This window comes from Macrobrachium nipponense, chromosome 16 (assembly GCF_015104395.2).
Source record: "Macrobrachium nipponense isolate FS-2020 chromosome 16, ASM1510439v2, whole genome shotgun sequence".
Classification (NCBI taxonomy): domain Eukaryota; kingdom Metazoa; phylum Arthropoda; class Malacostraca; order Decapoda; family Palaemonidae; genus Macrobrachium; species Macrobrachium nipponense.
This window is the reverse complement of record NC_087209.1, coordinates 8,556,412-8,577,251: the sequence shown is the minus strand read 5'-3', so window position 1 is coordinate 8,577,251 and position 20,840 is coordinate 8,556,412. Positions and strand designations below refer to the sequence as shown.

General features: G+C 40.2%; 1 protein-coding gene across 11 annotated transcripts in view; it reads right to left on the bottom strand.

The window, feature by feature from the left end:
* Positions 1-10,010, bottom strand: part of LOC135195571 (uncharacterized) — a 37,103-nt gene extending 27,093 nt beyond the window's left edge. For 8 of the 11 annotated variants that reach the window (XR_010310171.1, XR_010310170.1, XR_010310172.1 and 5 more), the window contains exons 1-4: positions 9,535-10,010; positions 6,037-8,431; positions 5,338-5,480; positions 4,259-4,412 (exon numbers count right to left, since the gene is read on the bottom strand). Coding sequence is in view for 8 of the 11 variants with exons in the window: in XM_064221869.1 (XP_064077939.1) it covers positions 4,259-4,412; positions 5,338-5,480; positions 6,037-8,420 (2,681 nt within the window). In the remaining 3 variants the exon portion in view is untranslated. Of the gene's footprint in view, positions 1-991; positions 1,192-3,001; positions 3,055-4,258; positions 4,413-5,337; positions 5,481-6,036; positions 8,432-9,534 lie in introns of those variants that run through there. The other 3 variants (XM_064221870.1, XM_064221871.1, XM_064221864.1) reach the window with 3 other exon arrangements.
* Between the last annotated feature and the right edge of the window lie 10,830 nt (positions 10,011-20,840).

The window sequence follows — 20,840 nt, the reverse complement described above, 5'->3', positions numbered from 1 at the left end:
CGATGCTAAGTGAAACGTGCAGTGAGCGCGCTACATGCAGTGATGAGACAGCTGATCAGTCACTTGTGTAAAAAGTGCGAGCGATTTACAAACAAAAAAGTTCTAATTTCTTATTCAAGGCGAATTAACATTAATTTGTCTGGCAGAATGATAGATACTAGTATGGTGATTGATATGCGTTACTTTAAAACATCAAGACTTATGTTACTTGGCTTAAATCATTGAGATAACGCTTTAGGTGATGAATGCTTTGCTTTGTGAGAACGAGGTTGGCTGGCAGGCCTGAGAGAGCGCATGCGCCAAGCTGACGAGCTGGCAGGCTAAGCAGTTACCAACATTTGAAATGTAAACTAAGTTAAAACGAATTCCCCTAACATATCACAGACAAAAGAATTGTACACTTCTTTTGCTGTAACTATTAGTAGAACACTCCTAACTAGTTAGGCTTGCTAACACATGCAATAAACCCGGGCAAAGTACTTCCTAGTTTTAACTAGTACTTTCTGGCATCTATCTACCACACGTGTCTTGTCAGGCAAGTACCAATACAAGATAACAGAGAATTCGCTCGGCGCTCTGGCTGTTACAATATAATATTTCTAAACTCTGAGAGCACTTATATAAAACACTTCTAATAAAACTACTAAACGTACCTTAAGCTAACAAATGGTTATAAGAAAAATCATATTAAAATGAATGATATTCCTTACCATGTGTCAGTGTGTCTCCCGTGCAAGTGTGCTTCGATTTACGCTTTGTAAAATCATTTGCAGTTTTACGTTTTAAAAGGGATAACACGATTTACAAGCTTTTTTAAGCAGGGCCGGGTTCGATAATGGCAGGGTCGTCACTTTTACGTATAAGCCGGCCTCGTAGTGACCCAAAATACGTAAATGGAAAATATTAGAGGGAAAAATGCAGAATAACTTACCTCAAAGGATTAATTTGGGGTATTTACTCTAGGAAAGGTCACCATTAAAAACCAGCTGAGTAATCTACATTACATTTATTTACAATACAGTTGAAGGCAAAGAAACTGGGCCACATGTGGGCCACTCTTATCTCTCACAAGGGGAGAGATGGCTAAAATAAGATTAACGTAAATGCTGGTTTGTGAAATTACTCATATTATCTTGCGTTAAGGCAGCACTTGCTTGCGAGGAGGCTTGAACACGTGACTCGTGCGTGGATCTGGAAGAGTTCCCAGATAATACAGCATAAAATAAAGATTTCTTGCACGAGTTACAGTTATTCGGTTTTATCTAACACACTGGGGAAGGAACTCTAGTGTTTAACGGAGGTATGCAATGAAGACTTAAGCTTTAACAAGTCACAAGGGGAAGCACATGGCCCAATGAGGACAAAGGGATTTTGGTGTAAAAGTGATACAAAGGAAATTTGAAAATGAAATTAGCAAGAGTCGTCTTGGAGAAAAAGAGCTGGTTGGAGTTTTGCACTTTCTAGACATACCTTAAATCCATGAGGCTTGAACATGTGTCGTGCTATATGAAGATGGTCCCACCAGTGTGATTGGACAAAGGGCTGACCTTTACTGTCATTACCATATCCAGTTATATCTGAGTTTTGAAACAATACTAAAATACATTCTACCAAGGTGGACGAGTTACTTCCCGCTCTACTGGGTAGAAGTAAACAATCACAACAACTGCTGCCTCAGATTCAAGCACATGAAATGTGACTTGCTTGTCATGGATTTCTTAATGTTGTATGTCTAATGGATTAAGTCCCCAAGATTGTGGTAAGATACGTTAATTTGCTTATGATATGTGTTTTTGTACCTTTGTGATATTATGTTTTAATTTGTACCTTTTGATATAGCCAATGGCATCCTACCAGTTTTGTAGGACATGTGGCAATAGCTTCGAAGGCATTAGCCTAAAAGTGTTTTTCTTTTGTTTTCAGTTATACTCAATTAATGGGTCATGGTTTATATAATAAAGTACCTACAAAAAGGACCATGGAATGTTATTGATACCCAATTTGAGAATCAACACCGAACGGGGCTAAAATCAAACAAATAAATACAGAGCCACGTACTGTCCACAACAAGGACACTGACTTCCCGTCAGAGGAGGAGGCACGTCTGCCTTGCTGTAGTTACTAGCTTTGACTGAGAAAGAGGCTAGAATAGATGTTTTGGAATCATCTGGGTTTTACACTCAGCCTCCGGCATTGTCTGAAAAAGTGCGAAAAACACAGCCAGCGAATTTGGAAGGGAAAGAGGTCTTATGATAGGAATCCCTAAAGCCCATATCGAGGTCTAGCTAATCCTGTGACCTGCCTGTCTTACCCTAAGCTCCAGCCTAAACGGAAATGCCTTTCCCTCGGCCTACCTCATGGTTCTCTCCCAAAATCAGCTGATTAAGAGAGAAAATGGCTGCTTTTTTAGAACTAACTAAAATTAATAAATTCTGGGTAGACGAGAGGGGGGCAATAAATGTAATATATATATATTAATATATATTAATATATTATAATATATATATAATATATATTATATATAATATTATCTATATTATATATAATATAGATATATATATATATATATATATACACATATATATATATAAATATATATATATATATCTATATATAGATTATATAATCTATAATATATTATATATATTACTATATTATATATATATATATTTGTATAATATATATATATATATATATACTCTAAATTATATATCTAGATACGATAATATAATATTCTTTATATATCATATATATATAATATATATACTGATATAATATATCTAAATATATAGATCTTATATATCTATATAGATATATACTATATATATATATCTATATATATATATATATATATATATATATGTATATCTAGATTATATAGATATATATATTAGATATATATATATCATATTGATATATATATAATATATATATCTATATATATACATATATATATATAAAATTAAAGACACAGTTATATATATACTTAAGACACAGTTACCTTAGCTCTTGCTGGTTAGAGAGAGATGCGATACGCTGGGTTCCTCGAAGATGCTGAAATGAAAAACAGACAGGATAGCTTACCAGTGCACCTTTGTGGTCAGTGACACGCTTCGAAGATCACGGGTTTCATGCATGAAGCATGCATGCATATTGTGTGCCATTCGGTGTGTGTGTGTGTGTTCATAATGAACAGAAAAGGACATTTAATCTGAAGAACGGTTACAAAGGGGAAACTCACTGATTTTGATTGACAGAGTGGAACACGCCTGGAAGAGGTGTTGCAGGTCCGTTGGACAAGGTACCATAAAAAAGACCTTTGAAAAGGTTAACATTTTAAGTGACAATTACTTGAGTCTAGAGAAAGAAAAGTGAGGTGCGGCACACATTACCTTATTGACTAACTTTAATATTTAAGTGATGTCATAATTATGGTCTCTTTATTTCAGATGGATTCGAAGTCACCAATGGGTTTATTCTCTGACTTGTTTTGACTATTAATAAACTATTATGTTTGGACGCCTTAGGGGAAGAGGGGGTACTTACTTAAATATGATTTTGAGAGGAATATGATGGTCTAACGTTTCTTTTGTGTCAGAGTTAATTAATCTTATTCCATTTTAATGTTAGCTAATTTTGGGAAATAAAAAGTATATTTTTGTAACCACGGAAGTTTATCTTTACCTTGTTCGACTTTCAGCCAACTCCATAGAGGGTATGCAACGGAACAAGGGTAGGTTAAGTTGCCAGTTAGATGTTTTGTTTCATTTTGTTAAATTGAACAGTGTCATTTGACCTCAAAAAATCCTTATAATATTATATATATATATATATATATAGTATATATATATATATATATATATTATATATATCATATATATATATTATTCTATAGATAATAATATAATATATATTATATACATATAAATATATATAAATATATATATATAATATGTTTGAGGGTAGTTATTGATCTAATAGAAATAATTAGATCCATGACATATGGAAAAAATAATCCATTTGAGTTCTATGATATAATGAGAATCAGAATATATATCTGTTATGCCTTAAAACATGCTTCTCCTCTCTCAAAAGAGAAACAAAAGCATCAGCATTCCTCTCTTTTCTCTCTCTCTCTCTCTCTCTCTCTCTCTCTCTCTCTCTAGGAATTGTATTATTAGTGGTTGCATTTGTAGTAGCTAGCATTTGAAACAACTCCTCACTTTGGTTATGCATATTTGTAGAATGGGGGATTTACCTGTCTTCTACCTGCGGTCGGAGCCCACAAAGGATCTCTGGGACCTTTTCAACGTCCTCTTCGGTCTGGATATCGCTGATGTAAAAGGAGACATCTTGAATACCTTCTGGAATTGGGCAAAGCACTCGTCCAACGTTGACACTGATGTAGATCCCTTGATGGGGAGACAGAGAATGAACTTGAAGGAAATGGTGTGTTATGGATCAGCTGGTATGAATGTAGCAAATGGAAACTACATCAAGGATTGATGTCTGTACTAAAAGTTTGTGACTACGGGAAAATAGGGGAAGAGACTGAGTTGAGTTGAGTTGAGTTGAACATATAATTTACGCCAAAGGCCAAGCACTAGGACCTATGAGGTCAATCAGCGCTGTAATGGAAATTGACAGTATAAGGTTTGAGAGGTGTAACAGGAGGAAAACCTCACAACAGTTACGATATGAATCAAGTATTAGGAGAGGGTAGAAAGTAAGATGGGAGAAAGATAATATGAAAGAAGGTACAGTAAAAGGAACTAAAGCGGTTGCAGCTAGGAGCCGAAGGCACGCTGCAAAGAACCTTAAGTAATGCCTACAGTGCACCGCATGAGGTCCACTGACGACACTAACACCTCCCCCCCCCCCAACCCCCCCCCACAAGGGAGGGGAAGAGACTGATCACTGTGGAGACTTCTATGAAGTGGGAGATTGAGAATTCTCGTAAAAGTGACTGCTGAAGGAACGAGGAGGGCAGCTGAAAGGTCAAGGAAAATGAAGGACAACAGGAGCCGATGGGATTACAGGCGAGATGCTGCAGTACAGTTATGATGGCCTGACTGAGTGGATGACCAGGGCTTGTAAGGTATATCTGGATGAGGGAAATGTTCTGAGGAGTGATTGTTCCACTGTATAGTAGGTTAAAGGTGACAGAAGCAACATGAAGAATCATATGGACATAACATTACTTCATATGCTAGGATTTTGGTTGAAGTTTCCTTCCAAATTACAAGTGCAAAAGGAAGCAGAAATGGCCTGAGAAGGAGAGTTAATATTTGGGCCGTCATGGAAATGTATAAGGTCTTGGTTTGCTTTTGAACTCACTTAATTCTGTCAGCTCTGCTGTCATTGCTAGAGAGGCCAGGAATTTGTTCATGGCGTCCTCGTTGGGCAGCCTTATGAAGAGGGTTTTCATAGTCAGAGGCACCTGGAACTTTGAACTCCAAATGCCCACATACCGCTTGCAGCTATTCAAAAGGGAAGAGATAATGTCATTAATATTACAACTGATGATGAGGAATGAATGGAAAATATGAAGAAAAGTGAACTGATCCCAAATATTGTTTTTCTACATGTAATCTAATGAAGGACTAATGATTACACTGATGTTGATCATTATAAAAGAAATGCTGATGATGAGACACAACCATCAAGTTGATGAATATGGAAATGACGGAGACCTAAACTCTCTCAATAAATGAAGGACTTGTATGGAGAAAAGATCGCACTGAGAGGAAGATAAAGGGAGAATAGATGGAGAGGAGGAACTGAAAACAGAAAATAGAGAGATGGTAAGATCAGTTTTTGGGGGCTATGAAGAGGATTCTTCCTGCTTCACATTTTGATTTTGTCAAATTCGGTGTTGATCCTCATTTCTTTATAAAAAGACCACCTGACACCCACCTCATCCCCTGCCCCTACATATTTCCAGCAACCCCCCTGTAACACTGCTCTTTCTCCAGTATATAATTAGTCACACAAATGCAAAGACTTACATACATACGTATTTGTAATGAAACTTACTTTTGGAGGAGAATTTGAATGGCATCTTCTTGCAATGAAGTTATTTTGGAAGGAACTTTGAAAAGATCCAAGAGGATAGTTTGGTTGACTTGGAACTCTAGTTTTTTTATATTTTCTGCAAGTTCTATTAGAGAAGAGGGAGTCTCGTTTAGAACTATCATGACGGGGATCTTATCTCTGTTCTCAACAGGGGGTTTCAAGGCTTTGAAGAGTGCACAGTAGGCATCAAATGAGGAATCCGAAATGACAATTTTCCTCTGGAATATGTTATATCTCTCGACAATCCACTTCGCAGTGAAGTCATCACACTTGAGGTTGTGCATGACTTTAAGCCAAGAGTCCCAGTCACTTAACCCTGACTGCTGCAAGAGATTCAGTACCTCCTTTTTGATTGGCTGTGCCACTGTCACATTTTCACAAACATGGAAAATACTAAGGGTCTGTATGAGCAAGTTTTGATATTTGACATAAGATTCAGGGGGTGAACCATCGTGGAGCTTGTTGAAGATGTTGCCAATTATCTTCTTTTCTCTTCTTTCTGATTTTGACACCGTTGTATAGATGTTGTAAGCACCCATGAACTCTTGGTTTCCTTTATGAGGGAAACTGTAGTGGGAGTCTTTTGAAGTAGTCACTTTTTTTAGAAAAGCACCAGCCAGCTCTTCGACTGGCACTTCCAAATGCCCACAGAGTTGGGCTATGTTGTCATAGGCTAACTTGGGAAGATTGATGTGGTCATTCTTTAAACCCAAAAGGGACTCCCAGCTTAGCTGTTCAAGAAACTTTTCAATCTTGGATTGCCGTTCACTTTCTTTTAAGGCACACGTGCCCTTGTACCTGCCCAAACGCTCCTCTAATTTTGAACGGCACAAGGCTAAAATTTGCCAATAGAGCTCAGCCTCAGTTGTAATTCCATTCACTACTTCTGGCTTAAGCATCCAAAGAATTGTAACAAGGGAGAGATTATAGGGGAGTTTCCACACCTCACTCATTTTGTGCCCAGTTTTCTTGAGGTATGTCAACAGTCCGCCAAGCCCTTGCAAAGGTTTAATCTTCTGAGATAGACCATGAAAGTATTTTTCCACAAACTCTGCCCTTTTGTTGGCTTCGATACCTACCAGCCAAACGTGAACAGCATTTACATTGGCGGATTTCAGTTGAACATTTAAGTTCTCCTCAGCTTCAGGTCTGGTTGCAATAATAACAGTCAAGTTCTTGCCGCATTTTGCCAATTGCAGGATTTTTTTGAACAGACTGAATGAACTTTCGTTGACCTCATCGAATCCATCCAAGATAACCAAGATTTTCAGATCTAGGGCTACTCTTTCAAGGTCTTTGTTTTTGAAACACTGATGAACATCACCTAATAAATGATGCAAAAGCTCCACAAAACTCTCAATTCGATCTCTGAACTCTGCGTATAGCAGCAGGTCGAAAGAATCGAGGCCTTTAATGTACCCAGCCTTCTGAACCCAGTCAGAGGTAATCTTTTTTAATATTGTGGTTTTGCCCCCTCCGGCATAGCCCTTCAGCAATATAAATCCTTTAGGATCAGTGTTAGATGCAATGGCTATGATGTCTTTCAGTAAAACTTTCACTCTCCGTTCATCCTCCTGCATGTACATGTCTGTGAATATATCCTTCACTTCAACTTCTTTTCCTTTCATCTCTACTAAGAACAGGAACAGAGGGGTGAAGGTCGTGAGTCTTTTCAGATGGCTTAACAACACTGGCATGCCCTCCTTTTTCACATGTTCCTTCAGTTCATGAAATAGCGATTCTTTCTGGAACTCATCAAAAGTCGCTGGCAAAAAGGTTGCGTCTCTGATTTCCTTGAGCTTCTTGGTGAATTCCTTTATGCATGTCTCTATATCCCCTTGGCTGACTTGACTACATCTTTGACCCACACTCTTAAGGACGTTTTCAATGAGTTTACGAATTTCGTCCGTTTTGAGAATGAAATATTCCTTGGAAAGTTGGGTCTGCTCGTGAGCCAGTGTGTTTCTTATATCCTTCAGAGCTGTGATATGGCATTCCGGCTCTTTCTCACTGTTTAATAACCAATCCTGGTGATCATCTTCGGCCAACCCTTCACAATATTTCAGGAGGAGACTGATTAAAGTGATGTCCCACTCCTTGAATTCCTTATCCATAATGGCATCGTTTTGTTGTTTGTTGAGTTTTTTCTTGAGCTTCTTGATCTTCTTCTCATCAGCTCTCTTTACATTTGTCAAGTAACTTATGAAGTGATGTTGACGCTGGTCCCAGTCCGGGGTAACCCAGAGTAGAATCTGCCCCATGGCGGGACGAATGACCTCGTTGAGCATCTTCAACAGGAGGAAGGAACGCTTGTCGGAGTCGTCTATGACTGGTGTAGGATCCATCCTGCCAAAGGCTGAAGAGAAAAGGAATAACGTAAAGATGAGCCTTCCTTATTATGTCGGAAATCATAAACAAGTATTCCACAGTCAAAATGTCGTGGCAACTGCTAATTAAAGGCTCCAGACAAATCTTAGGATTTTTGCACTGGGTAAAAGTCAAGTTGGTTCATAGAATATTTTAGCAAATGTATAAAGTAAAACAAAATAGGTACTATGATTATATAACAGTACACTGATATATGCTATTTTGAAGATGATATAGTTTTACTTTAAACTCTACTATAATATATATATTATATATATATATATATATATATTATATTATATATATTATATATATATATATAATTATATATATAATATAATATATAATATTTTTTATATATAGATATATATATATATGATATATATCTATATCTATATCTATATATCTATATATATATATATATATATATATATATATATATATATATATATATATATATATATATATATGACAATAAAAAGGCCCATAAAAACTCTACTTAGGCTTCGTAACCATATATTCCGCATAGTTGGGTAGTGCTAATCACTGCATGGTGATACCTGGGCAAAATATGGTAGGCAGAAGTATTCGAATTATATAGTATCTCATTACCACAGGTTACAATATATGTAATGGTTACTATGTATGTGATAATGCGCCATGCACATACAGCAAGCACGCACACACACACGAAAATAATTTCCTCCATAGAGATTATTTTTTATCCTGTGTGTTTCCCTGGGAGCGATACCACACCCAGCTGGATCTGCAAAAACCTGGACATCGATGATAATTTTTATGGAATGGAGTATGCATCACTTTTTCCAGGAGTCGTTCTTTCCAAAATACGTCTAAACGAGCTTGTGGCGTGAAAGTAACTGCACACAATCAATTTATATTATATTATTATCATAACGCTTCAGACATCAGCCTTCCGGGGGAAACTGAAGTTTCATCTTGATTCATTTAACGACATTGTGGATTTGACCGAAATATTCGTATTTAGACAGCGGGTAAAAGCCAAAATATAAATAAAAACAAAATTAGTGATTTTCATAATTAATTTTAACACGCAAAATGTTTGATACATACATATCTTTAGTTGGTGTATTCTGCTGAATATTTCTTAGAAGTTTGTATACATTCACATATTTCGTTTTTGTATATGTATAGTTAAGTGTTTTTGAACGTGCACTGTATATTTATTCAGATGCAATGCATCTTATCTTGAAAGTGTCTTCTTTTGAGAGATATATCAGCGGAAATTGTTCACTGATAAGATATCCGTTTTATTTTTGAACCCTCGCTTTCCGGGGGAGATCTTGTCCGTCCCAGCACAAAGCCTGGACCACGATATAGAAGAATTATTATATCGTGGCTGGACCTTTCTCTCTCTCTCTTATTTGCTGTATTTTTTTCTTTTTCACTCCATTAACCCGAGCCTGTGTCAGAAACCACAGACTGATTGGTGCGATGTACAACGATCATTTCTCACTTGATCAGCTTATAAATATCCCGTATTCCGCAGCGCTCAGTAGCAACGAAAGCACCTCACTAGCAAGAGCAGACTAATATGTGAGCACTATGCACTAGCTTGAGAGGAGCCACCATGGCAGATGGCGACAGTAATATATACAAGTCGAGGTGACGTGAACTAAACCATAGCATATAGTATACGTATTTAATAGGTCATGAACCAGGTCTGAAACAGCTATATTGGCAAATAAAGTCACAAGCTTAAATAGCAGAGTATTGCATTGTGCCATAGTGACATCCTACGCCTGGCAACGCTGTTTCTTGCCACGAACACCAACTTAAGAGGTGTTGCCGAAAAAATATGAATCGCTTTATATATATATTTTTTTTTCTTAAATAATTTCAGCCGTGTTTTATGCATCAAGGACCGAACAGTCTCTTCCATATGCTTATTCAAGTTTTTTTTTTTTTCTTCTTCTTTTTTGCACAACGTTTGTGCAACAACATTAAAAAAAAAAAAAAAAAAAAAGCCATCATGAATATGGTGTGAGGACAAGAGAAAGAGAGAGAGAGAGAGAGAGACAGGCAGCTGGGTACTGATGCTTTATTACTGTTGTTGTTGTTTGAGATTAAGCTGGCCTTATACCAGCACGGGCTCTAGCTCCCAGACGAACTGGGTTGACATAGACAAGTGCAGACGGATAAGTAGTACCGTAGTACCGACTCACACTAAGAACAGAAATGACTCTGAGGGCCAGTAGATTTGGGTTTTCTCACGAGTACATATACATAGATAAATGCAGACAGTTTGCGTACATACATGGTAATTATCTCGGCGGCAAGGACAGAGAATGCTTTACAGAACAACGTGGCTAAGATGGTTGAATACGATATATACGAGAGAAAGCGTTGTCCTTACAATGGCAAAGTCGACTGGAAGTCTGGAACTGCGAGTGGTCTTCTCTTGGATATGACAGAATTTTCAGAGAAAGAGAGAGAGAGAGTGTTATTCCACTCCATTCCGATTGAATTCGTCATAACAGTCAGGTATCGCTGACGTTTTTTCCCTTGAATACCACTGTCTCTCTAGCTCTCTCGAGCTCTGTTGTGGCTATGTCCTTGGGGATATTTGGTGTTGTGGAGGTTGGTATCTGTCTGTGTTGGGGGCAGTGGCGGATCTAGAAATCTTTCATGGGGGTGCACTTAGGATTTTTAATATATATATATATATATATATATATATATATATATATATATATATATATATATATATATATATATACATATGCTTAATAAATCACAGAAGATGCACGTGACTTCATTAGATAAGTGAATACCACAGGAAAATGATAGTCAGAAATCCAAGTGCTTTCATCTTTACTAAGACATTGTCAAGGAACGAATGAAATACAATTGGAGAGAAAGGTCTCAGGCAGTACACAACAAGATCAAGAAAGCCAGATGGTTAATTGTCGAAAGGGTAAAAATTAAAAAGAGATAATCCAGGATTATCGGATATCACACGGTTACAAACCTAAACATAGATTTAACCCTAACCGAAATTACAAAGTATCCATACAGTCCAAAACATTTAAAAACTGAATATATTAATTTTGTTGATTATATTTATCTACAACTTTTTTCATTATGAAGGCATCAAGTTTAAATAAACCAAGACTTAAATTTAGAACATTTCCATTATTTGACTTGAAACAAGATTCAAGATTTAACTGTCATTACATGGGATTTAGGCTCTTGCTTGACTCCAGTTAATAGGATGATCTAAATCCCTCATATGTACGAATAATGCATTCGATATTTGCCCAGTTCTCACAGAATATTGGTGCTGTTTGAGACGTTGTGAAAGAGATTTACCGGTCTGTCCATAATAGGCTTTATCACACTTTTTGCAAGGAATTTCATATATGCAGCCTGGAACATCTTTAGGAGAATTATTTATTACTAAACTCTTGACATTAATATTACTGAAAACAACATTTATGTTAAAAAGCTTTAAAATTTTAGGAATATCTAAAAACCTTTCACCAAAAGGTAATTTTAGAAAGTTATGCTTACTAAATTCAAGTTTGTCATTAGTTGAATAAAAATTTTTTCTAGCTCTTTTCCATCCAACATCAAAAGTCCTTGGGTATTTAAGTTTCTATGCAATATCATAAATAGTTTTCATCTCAGTGTCAATAAACTGCGGGCTACAGACACATAAAGCCCCAGAAAAAAACAGAGAATTTAACAATCTGATGGTGATTGGAGTAGTAATGAACAAAAGAGGCAATGTTAGTTGATTTCCGAAGGACTGAAAAGGTGAAGTTTCTATCATTTCTATGGACAGTTACATCAAAAAAATTCAAATTACAATTTCTTATTTCCTCTACAGTAAATTTTATAGAATGGACTAAATTATTGAGATTATTAAGGAATTCCAGGAGATTTTCGTGAACTGGCCAAATACAGAAAATATCATCCACATTCCTAAACCATATAACTTTTTGGGGCAAAATTCTTGGTAAGAGTTTTGTCTACAAAAATTCCATGTAAATATTGCTAAGGACAGGAGATAAGGGATTGCCCATAGCCATGCCAAACTTTTGTACAAAAAATTCCCTAATAAAACAAAATTTAATATCTTTGATACATAACCTTATGAGACTAATGAGGTTTGCTACACTTAAGGGAATGTCATGAAGTTCTAATTCATTCTCCAAATATTCAAGTAAATCATCTACAGGCACTTTTGTAAGTACAGAGACAACATCAAAACTAACCATATTAAAATCAAAATTCAAATTTAAACTATTCATTTAGTTTATAAAATCAACATTGTTTTTAATATTTGTGTTAGAAATGTTTCCTACCAAAGGTGTAAGAATTTTTACAACCCTTTAGATAAATTATACGTAACTGAGCCCACTGAACTAATGATTGGTCTGATAGGGTTATTGATTTTGTGTCTTGACTAAACCATACATATAAGGTAGGGAGGCGCATTGCGGTGTAAACTGTTTAATTAAATGGTCCAAGCCTTTCAGAATGGACTTAATTTGTTTATTAAATTGGGAGTTCACTGTCTGTGTAGGGTCAGACCTCAGTTTCGTATAAGTATCAGTATCATTTACCAATGTCATTATTTTACTTATATAGTCACTTTTATTCATTATTACCACTGCATTAGATTTATCTGCTTTTGTCACTTTCACTGTTTCGTCTTCTTTAATTTTCTTATAAGCTTGGAGAAATCTCATGGGTACATTAGGGGGAGAAGGCCTGCTCATAGCACCATACACAATACTTTTACAAATATTGATATCATCAGGGCATAGATTATGATTAAATTTTCCAAATAACAAAAGGATTTTGAAATGTTGACACAGTCCAGGCTACCGTTAGACACACCAAAGCTTAACCCATATCCCAAAGCCGCTGTCATAGCACTATCCACTGGTTTGTCTGATAAATTAATCATGAAGTCCACTTTAGCATGCTTAGTCCAGTCGCTTCTAGCAATAAGATTCCTCAGCTTGACTTGAAGCTTCCTTGCAAGACGGTGGCAGCACTTCCTCAATTTCCTGTAGCAATAATCCATCATCTGATTCTTCCAATCCACAGGAACCGTCTGATTAAAGCCATACCGTCTGCTTCTGTCGATGTGTTTCTGAAATATGATGCGTTGAAACTCGTCGAAAGGTCGCTCTGCTAGACGAAGAATTCTCACAGGTAAAATCGACTTGGGCATCACTTGCTCGTTCACACACTTCCGTAGAAAGTCGTTCTGGGGTCCTAAGAAGGAACCCAGGACGGTGGGTTTGCCCCGGTCTTCCTTGGCCGATGGTGTGCTGGGCCAAGTGAACTCTCTCGTCTCCGGACCGGAGGGCTCTCTTAGGTCCGACAGGTCGGACAAGCTGCTTCCCTCTCCTCTACCCCGTCAGCGGCACTTCTATGTGCCTTTGGAGGACCCGTTGCCAACCAAGCAGGTTAACCCAGAGATAGCTAGGCTAACTCCGGGGGTGCCTCTCCATCACCTGCTGGCTGAGAACCTCTGGTTCTCACAGCAAGAGGCATCGGCCCTGGAAGTGACTGCTATGGCAGCCTTCCAAGCAGTCTCCTAGCTGGACCTGTGGTCCCTCATGGTGTCCAGAGTCGCAGCCTCCTTGGGACCCATCTCTCCCGAAGGAAACTCTGCATTCGGGAGACTGTGTCTGTCTGGAGGTAGGGCCATTTCCTACCTCACCCATCAGACGGCCTAACCTGTGGGCTAACCTGGTCCTGAGATGTCGGGACACAGTCCTGGCTCGGGTGACCAGGGCGGCTGGTCGTGAGGTAACGATGGGTCAGCGGCACACTGAGGACAGTGACCGCTTGGTACACCAGGGAGTCTCAAAGGCTTCTGGGCAGCCTCGAGCAACTGCGGCCAAGCCTCGGAGCTCGTCTAGCTCTTCCTCTGCCAAGACATCAGCTGCTTCGAGGTCTAGAGGAAAGACCCAGCCTTCGACTTCTGCTTCAAGGAGTGAGCGTTAGCCCTCCTCTCAGACCTCCCACTCCCGTGGTGGTTCCGCCAGGTGAAAGTCGAAGAGGGGGAAACGCTAGGGACGACATTCCCCCTCACCTGCTGCTGGAAGTGGGGGGTTGCCTGGCGAGCCATTGGGCAACTTGGCAGTGCTACAGAGCCCAGACCTGGGTAGTGGATGTCCTTTGGGAGGGATATCTACTACCCATTGAGTTGAGGCCACCCTTCACTTCACACCCGGTCCACCTTCAGACATACATTCCTGGTTCTGCTAGGGATGTAGCGCTTTGGGAAGAAGTCAAGTCCATGCTGAGCAAGGGAGCTGTGGAGGTTGTACGAGATCAGTCATCGGGCTTTTACAGCCCACTCTTCCTAATGGAGAAGTCATTGGTGGGCTGGCAACCAGTAATAGATCTCTCTCCCTTGAACCGATTCGTTCACCAGACTTGGTTCAGGGTGGAAACGGCACGCTCAGTGCTCGACTCCATCAGGGAGAACGACTTCATGCTTTTGGTAGACTTGAAGGATGCGTATTTCCAAATACCCATCCATTAGTCCTCCAGGAAGTACCTCCGCTTCATCCTCGATGGGACGGTGCACCAGTTCAGGGCACTTTATTTCGGTCTCTCTACCGCCCCACAGGTGTTCATACGAGTGTTCACTCTGGTGTCAGCTGGGGCCCAATCGGTCGGGATACTCGCCTGAGGTCTCTCGACGATTGGCTGATCCTGGCGAGCTCACGCTCACAGTTGCTGCAGGACAGGGATTGACTCCTCGACTTCTACCACGATCTGGGGATCGTGGTGAACTTTGAGAAGTCAGATCTTGAGCCCAAGCAGAGGATGAAGTACCTGGCCATGCTGATCGACACGGTAGCAGCATGAGTCTTCCCCGCAGGCTCGCGGATCAGCAGGTTTAGGGAGGCAGCCAGACGGTTCCTGTCTTGATGGATGCAGTCAGCAGTGGCAAGTCGTGATTGGTCACCTGTTGTCACTGGAGAAGTTAGTCCCTCATGGACGTCTTCACCTGCAGTCTCTTCAGTGGAGACTAAAGGAGTATTGGTCACAAGCATGAGATCCGCAGTCCTTCCATGTTCCTCTCACGGAGGAAGTGAGGGAGGACCTGGCTTGGTGGCCAGATGACAGGAACCTCGTAATAGGAATGCCCCTGCACACTCCCCCTCCGGAGATGTTGCTGTTCACAGACCCCCAAGGGTTGGGGCGCACACCTGGAAGAGTTGCTGTTGCAGGCGTGTGGAACCATCACAACAAGAACCTTCAAGACTGTGTTACTCGCACTCCAAGAGTTCCGGGAACGAGTGATGGGACACTCAGTGGTGCTGATGAGCGACAACACCACGGTAGGGGCATACGTCAACAAACAGGAGGCCTAGTCCCTCCCGTTGCACCAGTTGACGATGCAGGTGCACAAGTGGGCTGTAGCTCACTCGGTAGAGCTGTCAGCCAAATACATTCCAGGCAAGAGGAATGTAGTGGCGGACAAGCTCAGCCGCCGGAATCAGGTGATTGGGACTGAATGGTCTCTTCACCCAGATGTGGCAGAAAGGCTCTTCGACCTGTGTGGCCGTCCAGTCGTGGATCTGTTCGCCACCCGGCACAACAGAAAACTTGAGGTTTTCTTCTCTGTCGTGCTGGACCCATGGACAGCTGCAGAAGACGCATTCCAGCACCCGTGGGACAATCTCCTAGTCTATGCCTTTCCCCCGTTCTGTCTGATTTGTAAGGTGATCAGCAGAGTGGTGGTCACCAGCAATCTTCGGATGATTCTGGTGGCACCCAAATGGCCTTAGGGCCTTCTCTCCGAGGTACCATGAGAGATTCCCCCCTGGCACAACCTCCTGTACCAACCACATGTGGAATGGTACCACCGAGCAGTTCGGTCCCTGTCTTCTCTGCTGGCAGTTATCCACCATCTCTTGCACGTGAGAGGCTTTTCTCGCCGAGCAACAACAGAGATGGCAGGGTCCCTCAGACAGTCCTCTGCAGCAGTGTACCAGGGGAAGTAGTCTGTCTTCTGTGGATCGTGTCGTGGACGGGGTCTTTCTCCTCTCAGAGCCACTCTTCAGCAGGTAGCGGATTTCCTCGTCTTTCTTTGCCGAGAGAAGCTCCTCTCTGTCTCCGCAGTTAAAGGCTACAGAGCCGCCCTGACCCTAGTCCTCAAACTGCGAGGAGTCAGTCTTTCCACTTCAATGGAAATTTCACTCCTAATGAAGAGCTTTGAGAGGTCTTGCCCACCCAGGGAACTCAGGCCCCCGGGGTGGGATGTGACTCTCATACTCAGGAGTTTGACTCGCAGACCCTTCGAGCCACTCTGAGAATTGTCAGACAGGGATCTGACCCTCAAGACCGTCTTCTTGCTGGCCCTGGCATTGGCGAAGAGAGTAGGAGAACTTCACGGTCTTTCCTTCGATGTTAAGCACTCGAGGGGATGTGGATTGGTGATGCTCGATTTTGTCTCGGACTTCGTAGCAAAGACTCAGAACCCTTCGGTCCTTGACGACAGGTTAGAGTCTTTCACGATCCCCTCCTTGAAAGACTTCACCAATGATGATGCGGATGAGATGCTGCTTTGTCCTGTGAGGGCACTACGGCGCTATCTGAAGAGAACTCGTCACCTCAGGCCTGAGTGTCGATGCCTCTTCGTTAGCACTGGGGTTACCAAGAAAGAAGTGTCCAAGAACACCATTTCTTTCTGGCTTCGTGAGGTAATCTGGAAGGCGTACACTTCAGACGGGAGTGCTGACACCAGTACCCTTCATCCGAGAGCCCACGAAGTCAGAGGTATTGGTCCAACCCTTGCATTCCGCAAGAACTTTTCCGTGTCACAGGTACTGAAGGCAGGGGTTTGGGCCAACCAGACCACGTTTCATCTCCTTCTACCTTCAGGATATTGCCCACAGGTCCTTGGACACTTTCTCCTTGGGACCCGTGGTGGCTGCTCAACAAGTTGTGTAGCTTACCCAGCTCCCTTACTGGACAAGATAGCATCTCATCCTTGTGAGACTGCATGAATGGAAGTGTGAATGAGTGTGTGTGACTGGCTTCTCTTCCTCCTCTTTTCTTCCCTCTCCCTGCGGGCAGAGTGTGGTGTTCGTCACCACACTGGACAGGATGATCGATGCAGATAAGCAATGTAACCGAGCTCTATTCCATCCCTTTCACTAGGGATGGAAGCGTTTATCCACCACTTCCCTAACAAGGGGGGAAGAAGTGGACGCCAGCGAGAGGCAAACCCAAGACTTTATATTGGCTCTTGCATAGGAACTAGTTCTTGCTTGCTATTCATAAGAGGCACACTTGCCTCCCTCTTATGAATTTGGTCCAGAGGTCTGACTACTGATCCCGCAGTGCACACTCCGATCAGTTGGACAGAGGCTAGGCTCCCTCCCTCTGCTCTTACGACCAGAGAAGGAACCAAGGTCGGATGAACACCAGTCTGAAATGAGATTCAGATTCCACCCACCAATAAGTGAGTCTTCCCTATGTAAAGTACCGAGGGTTTTTATTACATGTCGGAACGAATCACAATTTTGAAGTAAATTGTATTTTTCCTAACTATACAAACCTGAGGTCCTTTACACATAGTCCATCCTCATGCCTCCCCTCACTCTGTTCCTGGGCCTAAAGCAAAGTGAATGTTTACCCTCCAGTCGGGCGGGACTCCCGACCATCAGACAAACAGTTACTACCAAACTACCTTATGTAAAGGACCTCAGGTTTGTATAGTTAGGAAAATTACATTTTACTTCAAAAGTGTGATTTCAGTTCAAACCATGATCCCGGGAATAAGAAGTTTCATACTTTCACTAATATAGACAATAAAATGTTGTTTTATTGTGCTGATTACAACTGCAATCTTGAGTAAGATCAATAAACATTATATATATATAGATATATATATAATATATATATTATCCTATATATATATATATATATATATATAGATATATATATATATATATATATATATATATATGCTAACATTGTTTAAATGAGTGCTGAGAAGGCTGGGAAAGATGTTGGATCCTTTGCGGTTATGAATGGCACCTCAGTCGGTGGATGCCATATTGGATTTAAAAACTGCCTTCAAAACATATTTTACGAAGACCTCACATGCCTATTTTAGTTCATATGTTGCTTTCATATATCACATCATGTTGACGAAACTTCAATCTTTTGAATGGTATGCTTAAAGATGTATAATTGTATTCTTGTTTCACCAGTTAAATATCAAGTGAATAAGGCTGGTCCTGGAATGTGGCCACCTTCCCAAAAAAGTACTTGAATTTGCTGCCAAGAGCATCAGTCAAGCGTTGTGTCCCATTCAGGCAGCACACCCAGACCTCTATACTCCTCTCGAATTACGTGTTTTCTCCTAAATTATGAAATAATTCAAGCTCCTTTTCGGGAAGCAGCTGCCTTCCGAGAGAGGTGGCTGCTATGTTGCCGCTCAGTCATTTACCCTATGTAGTGATGTTCCCTTTGAATGATCACCGATTTGTTATCTAGTGGTGCTTCCTTTAAGGAATCTCCGGTTGGTAAGAGAGATGATCTAAATTATATCTCCAATAGAAAAGTTCCTAAGTTAAAATATTCACTTTATAAAAAGGAAATGGAAAAAGTCTACAAAGGTAACACTTACTGATCAGGTATCCAGTTACAGGATACAAGTCTACTGTTCTACTCTGCTCTGTGCTGCAATACTCTTCAAAAAATAAGAACTGCAATAGACTTATCTTTGTTAATGTGGGAGGTTCGCTGGAAGATCGTCAGGCCTGCAGCCGCACTACTTCTGTAGGAAATGGGTCAGTGCTCTTGATAAATACAACTTAATTGCAGAGACTGTAATTTTGTAGGAAAGGGGCGCACCAGTTTCTATGTGATAAACAGCTTAAAATGCTAAAACAACACTTGATCTATGCTTCAGTACATTAAATAAGTGAGGAAAATCCTTACAACCACCTTGGGGGACCACAATAGGGAACTAGAGAGTTTGGCTGGGGGAGACAAAGTTGATGAAAAGGTGGGGAATTAGGAAAAATATCACTTAAAAAGTTGTTACGAACATATGTTGGATTTAAAAGAGGCAAGCCTAGAATGTGCCTGAGAAATGATAAAGAAACCTTGGAAGAAGTCAAGAAGATGCTGAGCAAAGATGCTGTAGAAGTCGTGCCGTACTATTCTCCAGGATTCTAAAGCCAGGCCTTTCTTGTAAAGAAGACCCCGTGGGGATGGAGACAGGTAGTAGACCTTCCACCCCTGAACTGATTTGTTCGCCAGAATCTGTTCAAGATGGAGACAACATGAACAGTGATTGACTCTATCAGGGAGAATGACTTCATGCGTACGGTGGACCCGAAGGATATGTTTGTTCCAACACGATAGACAAACCCTCGGTCCTTTACATAAGAAATTACTTTCAGCAGAGGCTGGAATTACGGCCGTTAAATTCTTGAACAAGGTGGTTAGGTAGTAACTACCATCTGGTAGGCAGGTAGGCTCGCCTGCATGGGTGTAAACACTCCACTTTGCTTTCAGCCATGTTCCAATGAAGACTTATGTTTGCGAGCTCTTGATGACTAGGCGTTAATTATGACTTTTCCAGTGGAATCTTTCTTTTATTACTTTGAAAGTTAATAATAGTAATTTGTGTATATTTCTCATAGAAAAATACAGCGAATGCACAAATTTCCCATAAACAATGGGTATACATACAGTCCATAGAGAAGTCTGTGCGTATGTGAGTGTGTATCCAGAGTCTGTGAATTATGGGGGTTGACTGTATACCCATTATTCAAGGTAAATTTGCTTATTCACAGCATTTTTCGCTGAGAAATATTCACAAATTACTGTGCAGTGGACCCCCCGCATTCGCATTCTCTGGATTCACGGACTCACACATTCGCGGATTTCTCTTGGAACATTTCCCTGTATTATTTGCAGAAAATTCGCCTTTTTGGGTATTTTTTATGAGAAAAATCCAAAAAATCCTGTTTTTTTTTTATCAATTTCATCATAAAATGCACTTTTTGTGATAAAACTATTTAAAAAACCAGGTATAAAAATTTTTGGTGGGTTTTTCTTCAGTTTTAACTAACAAAATAGGAGGTTTTAAGCATTTGTTCATACACGATATACAAACCCTCGGTCGTTTACATAAGAAATTACTTTCGGCGTGACAGGTTGTTGATCTTTTTCCTGGTGGGATCTTTCTGGTTTATTTTGTTTTTAAATAAATATGTATATACAGTGTTTGATATTAATGTTAAATTCAATTAATATACAAAACCACTTTTTGTGAGAGCCTTTATAGTCGCCTTTCTACTTGGGATAAGAGTAGTTGAGTTAATGTGAGGACAAGATATGTATATAACGTGAGG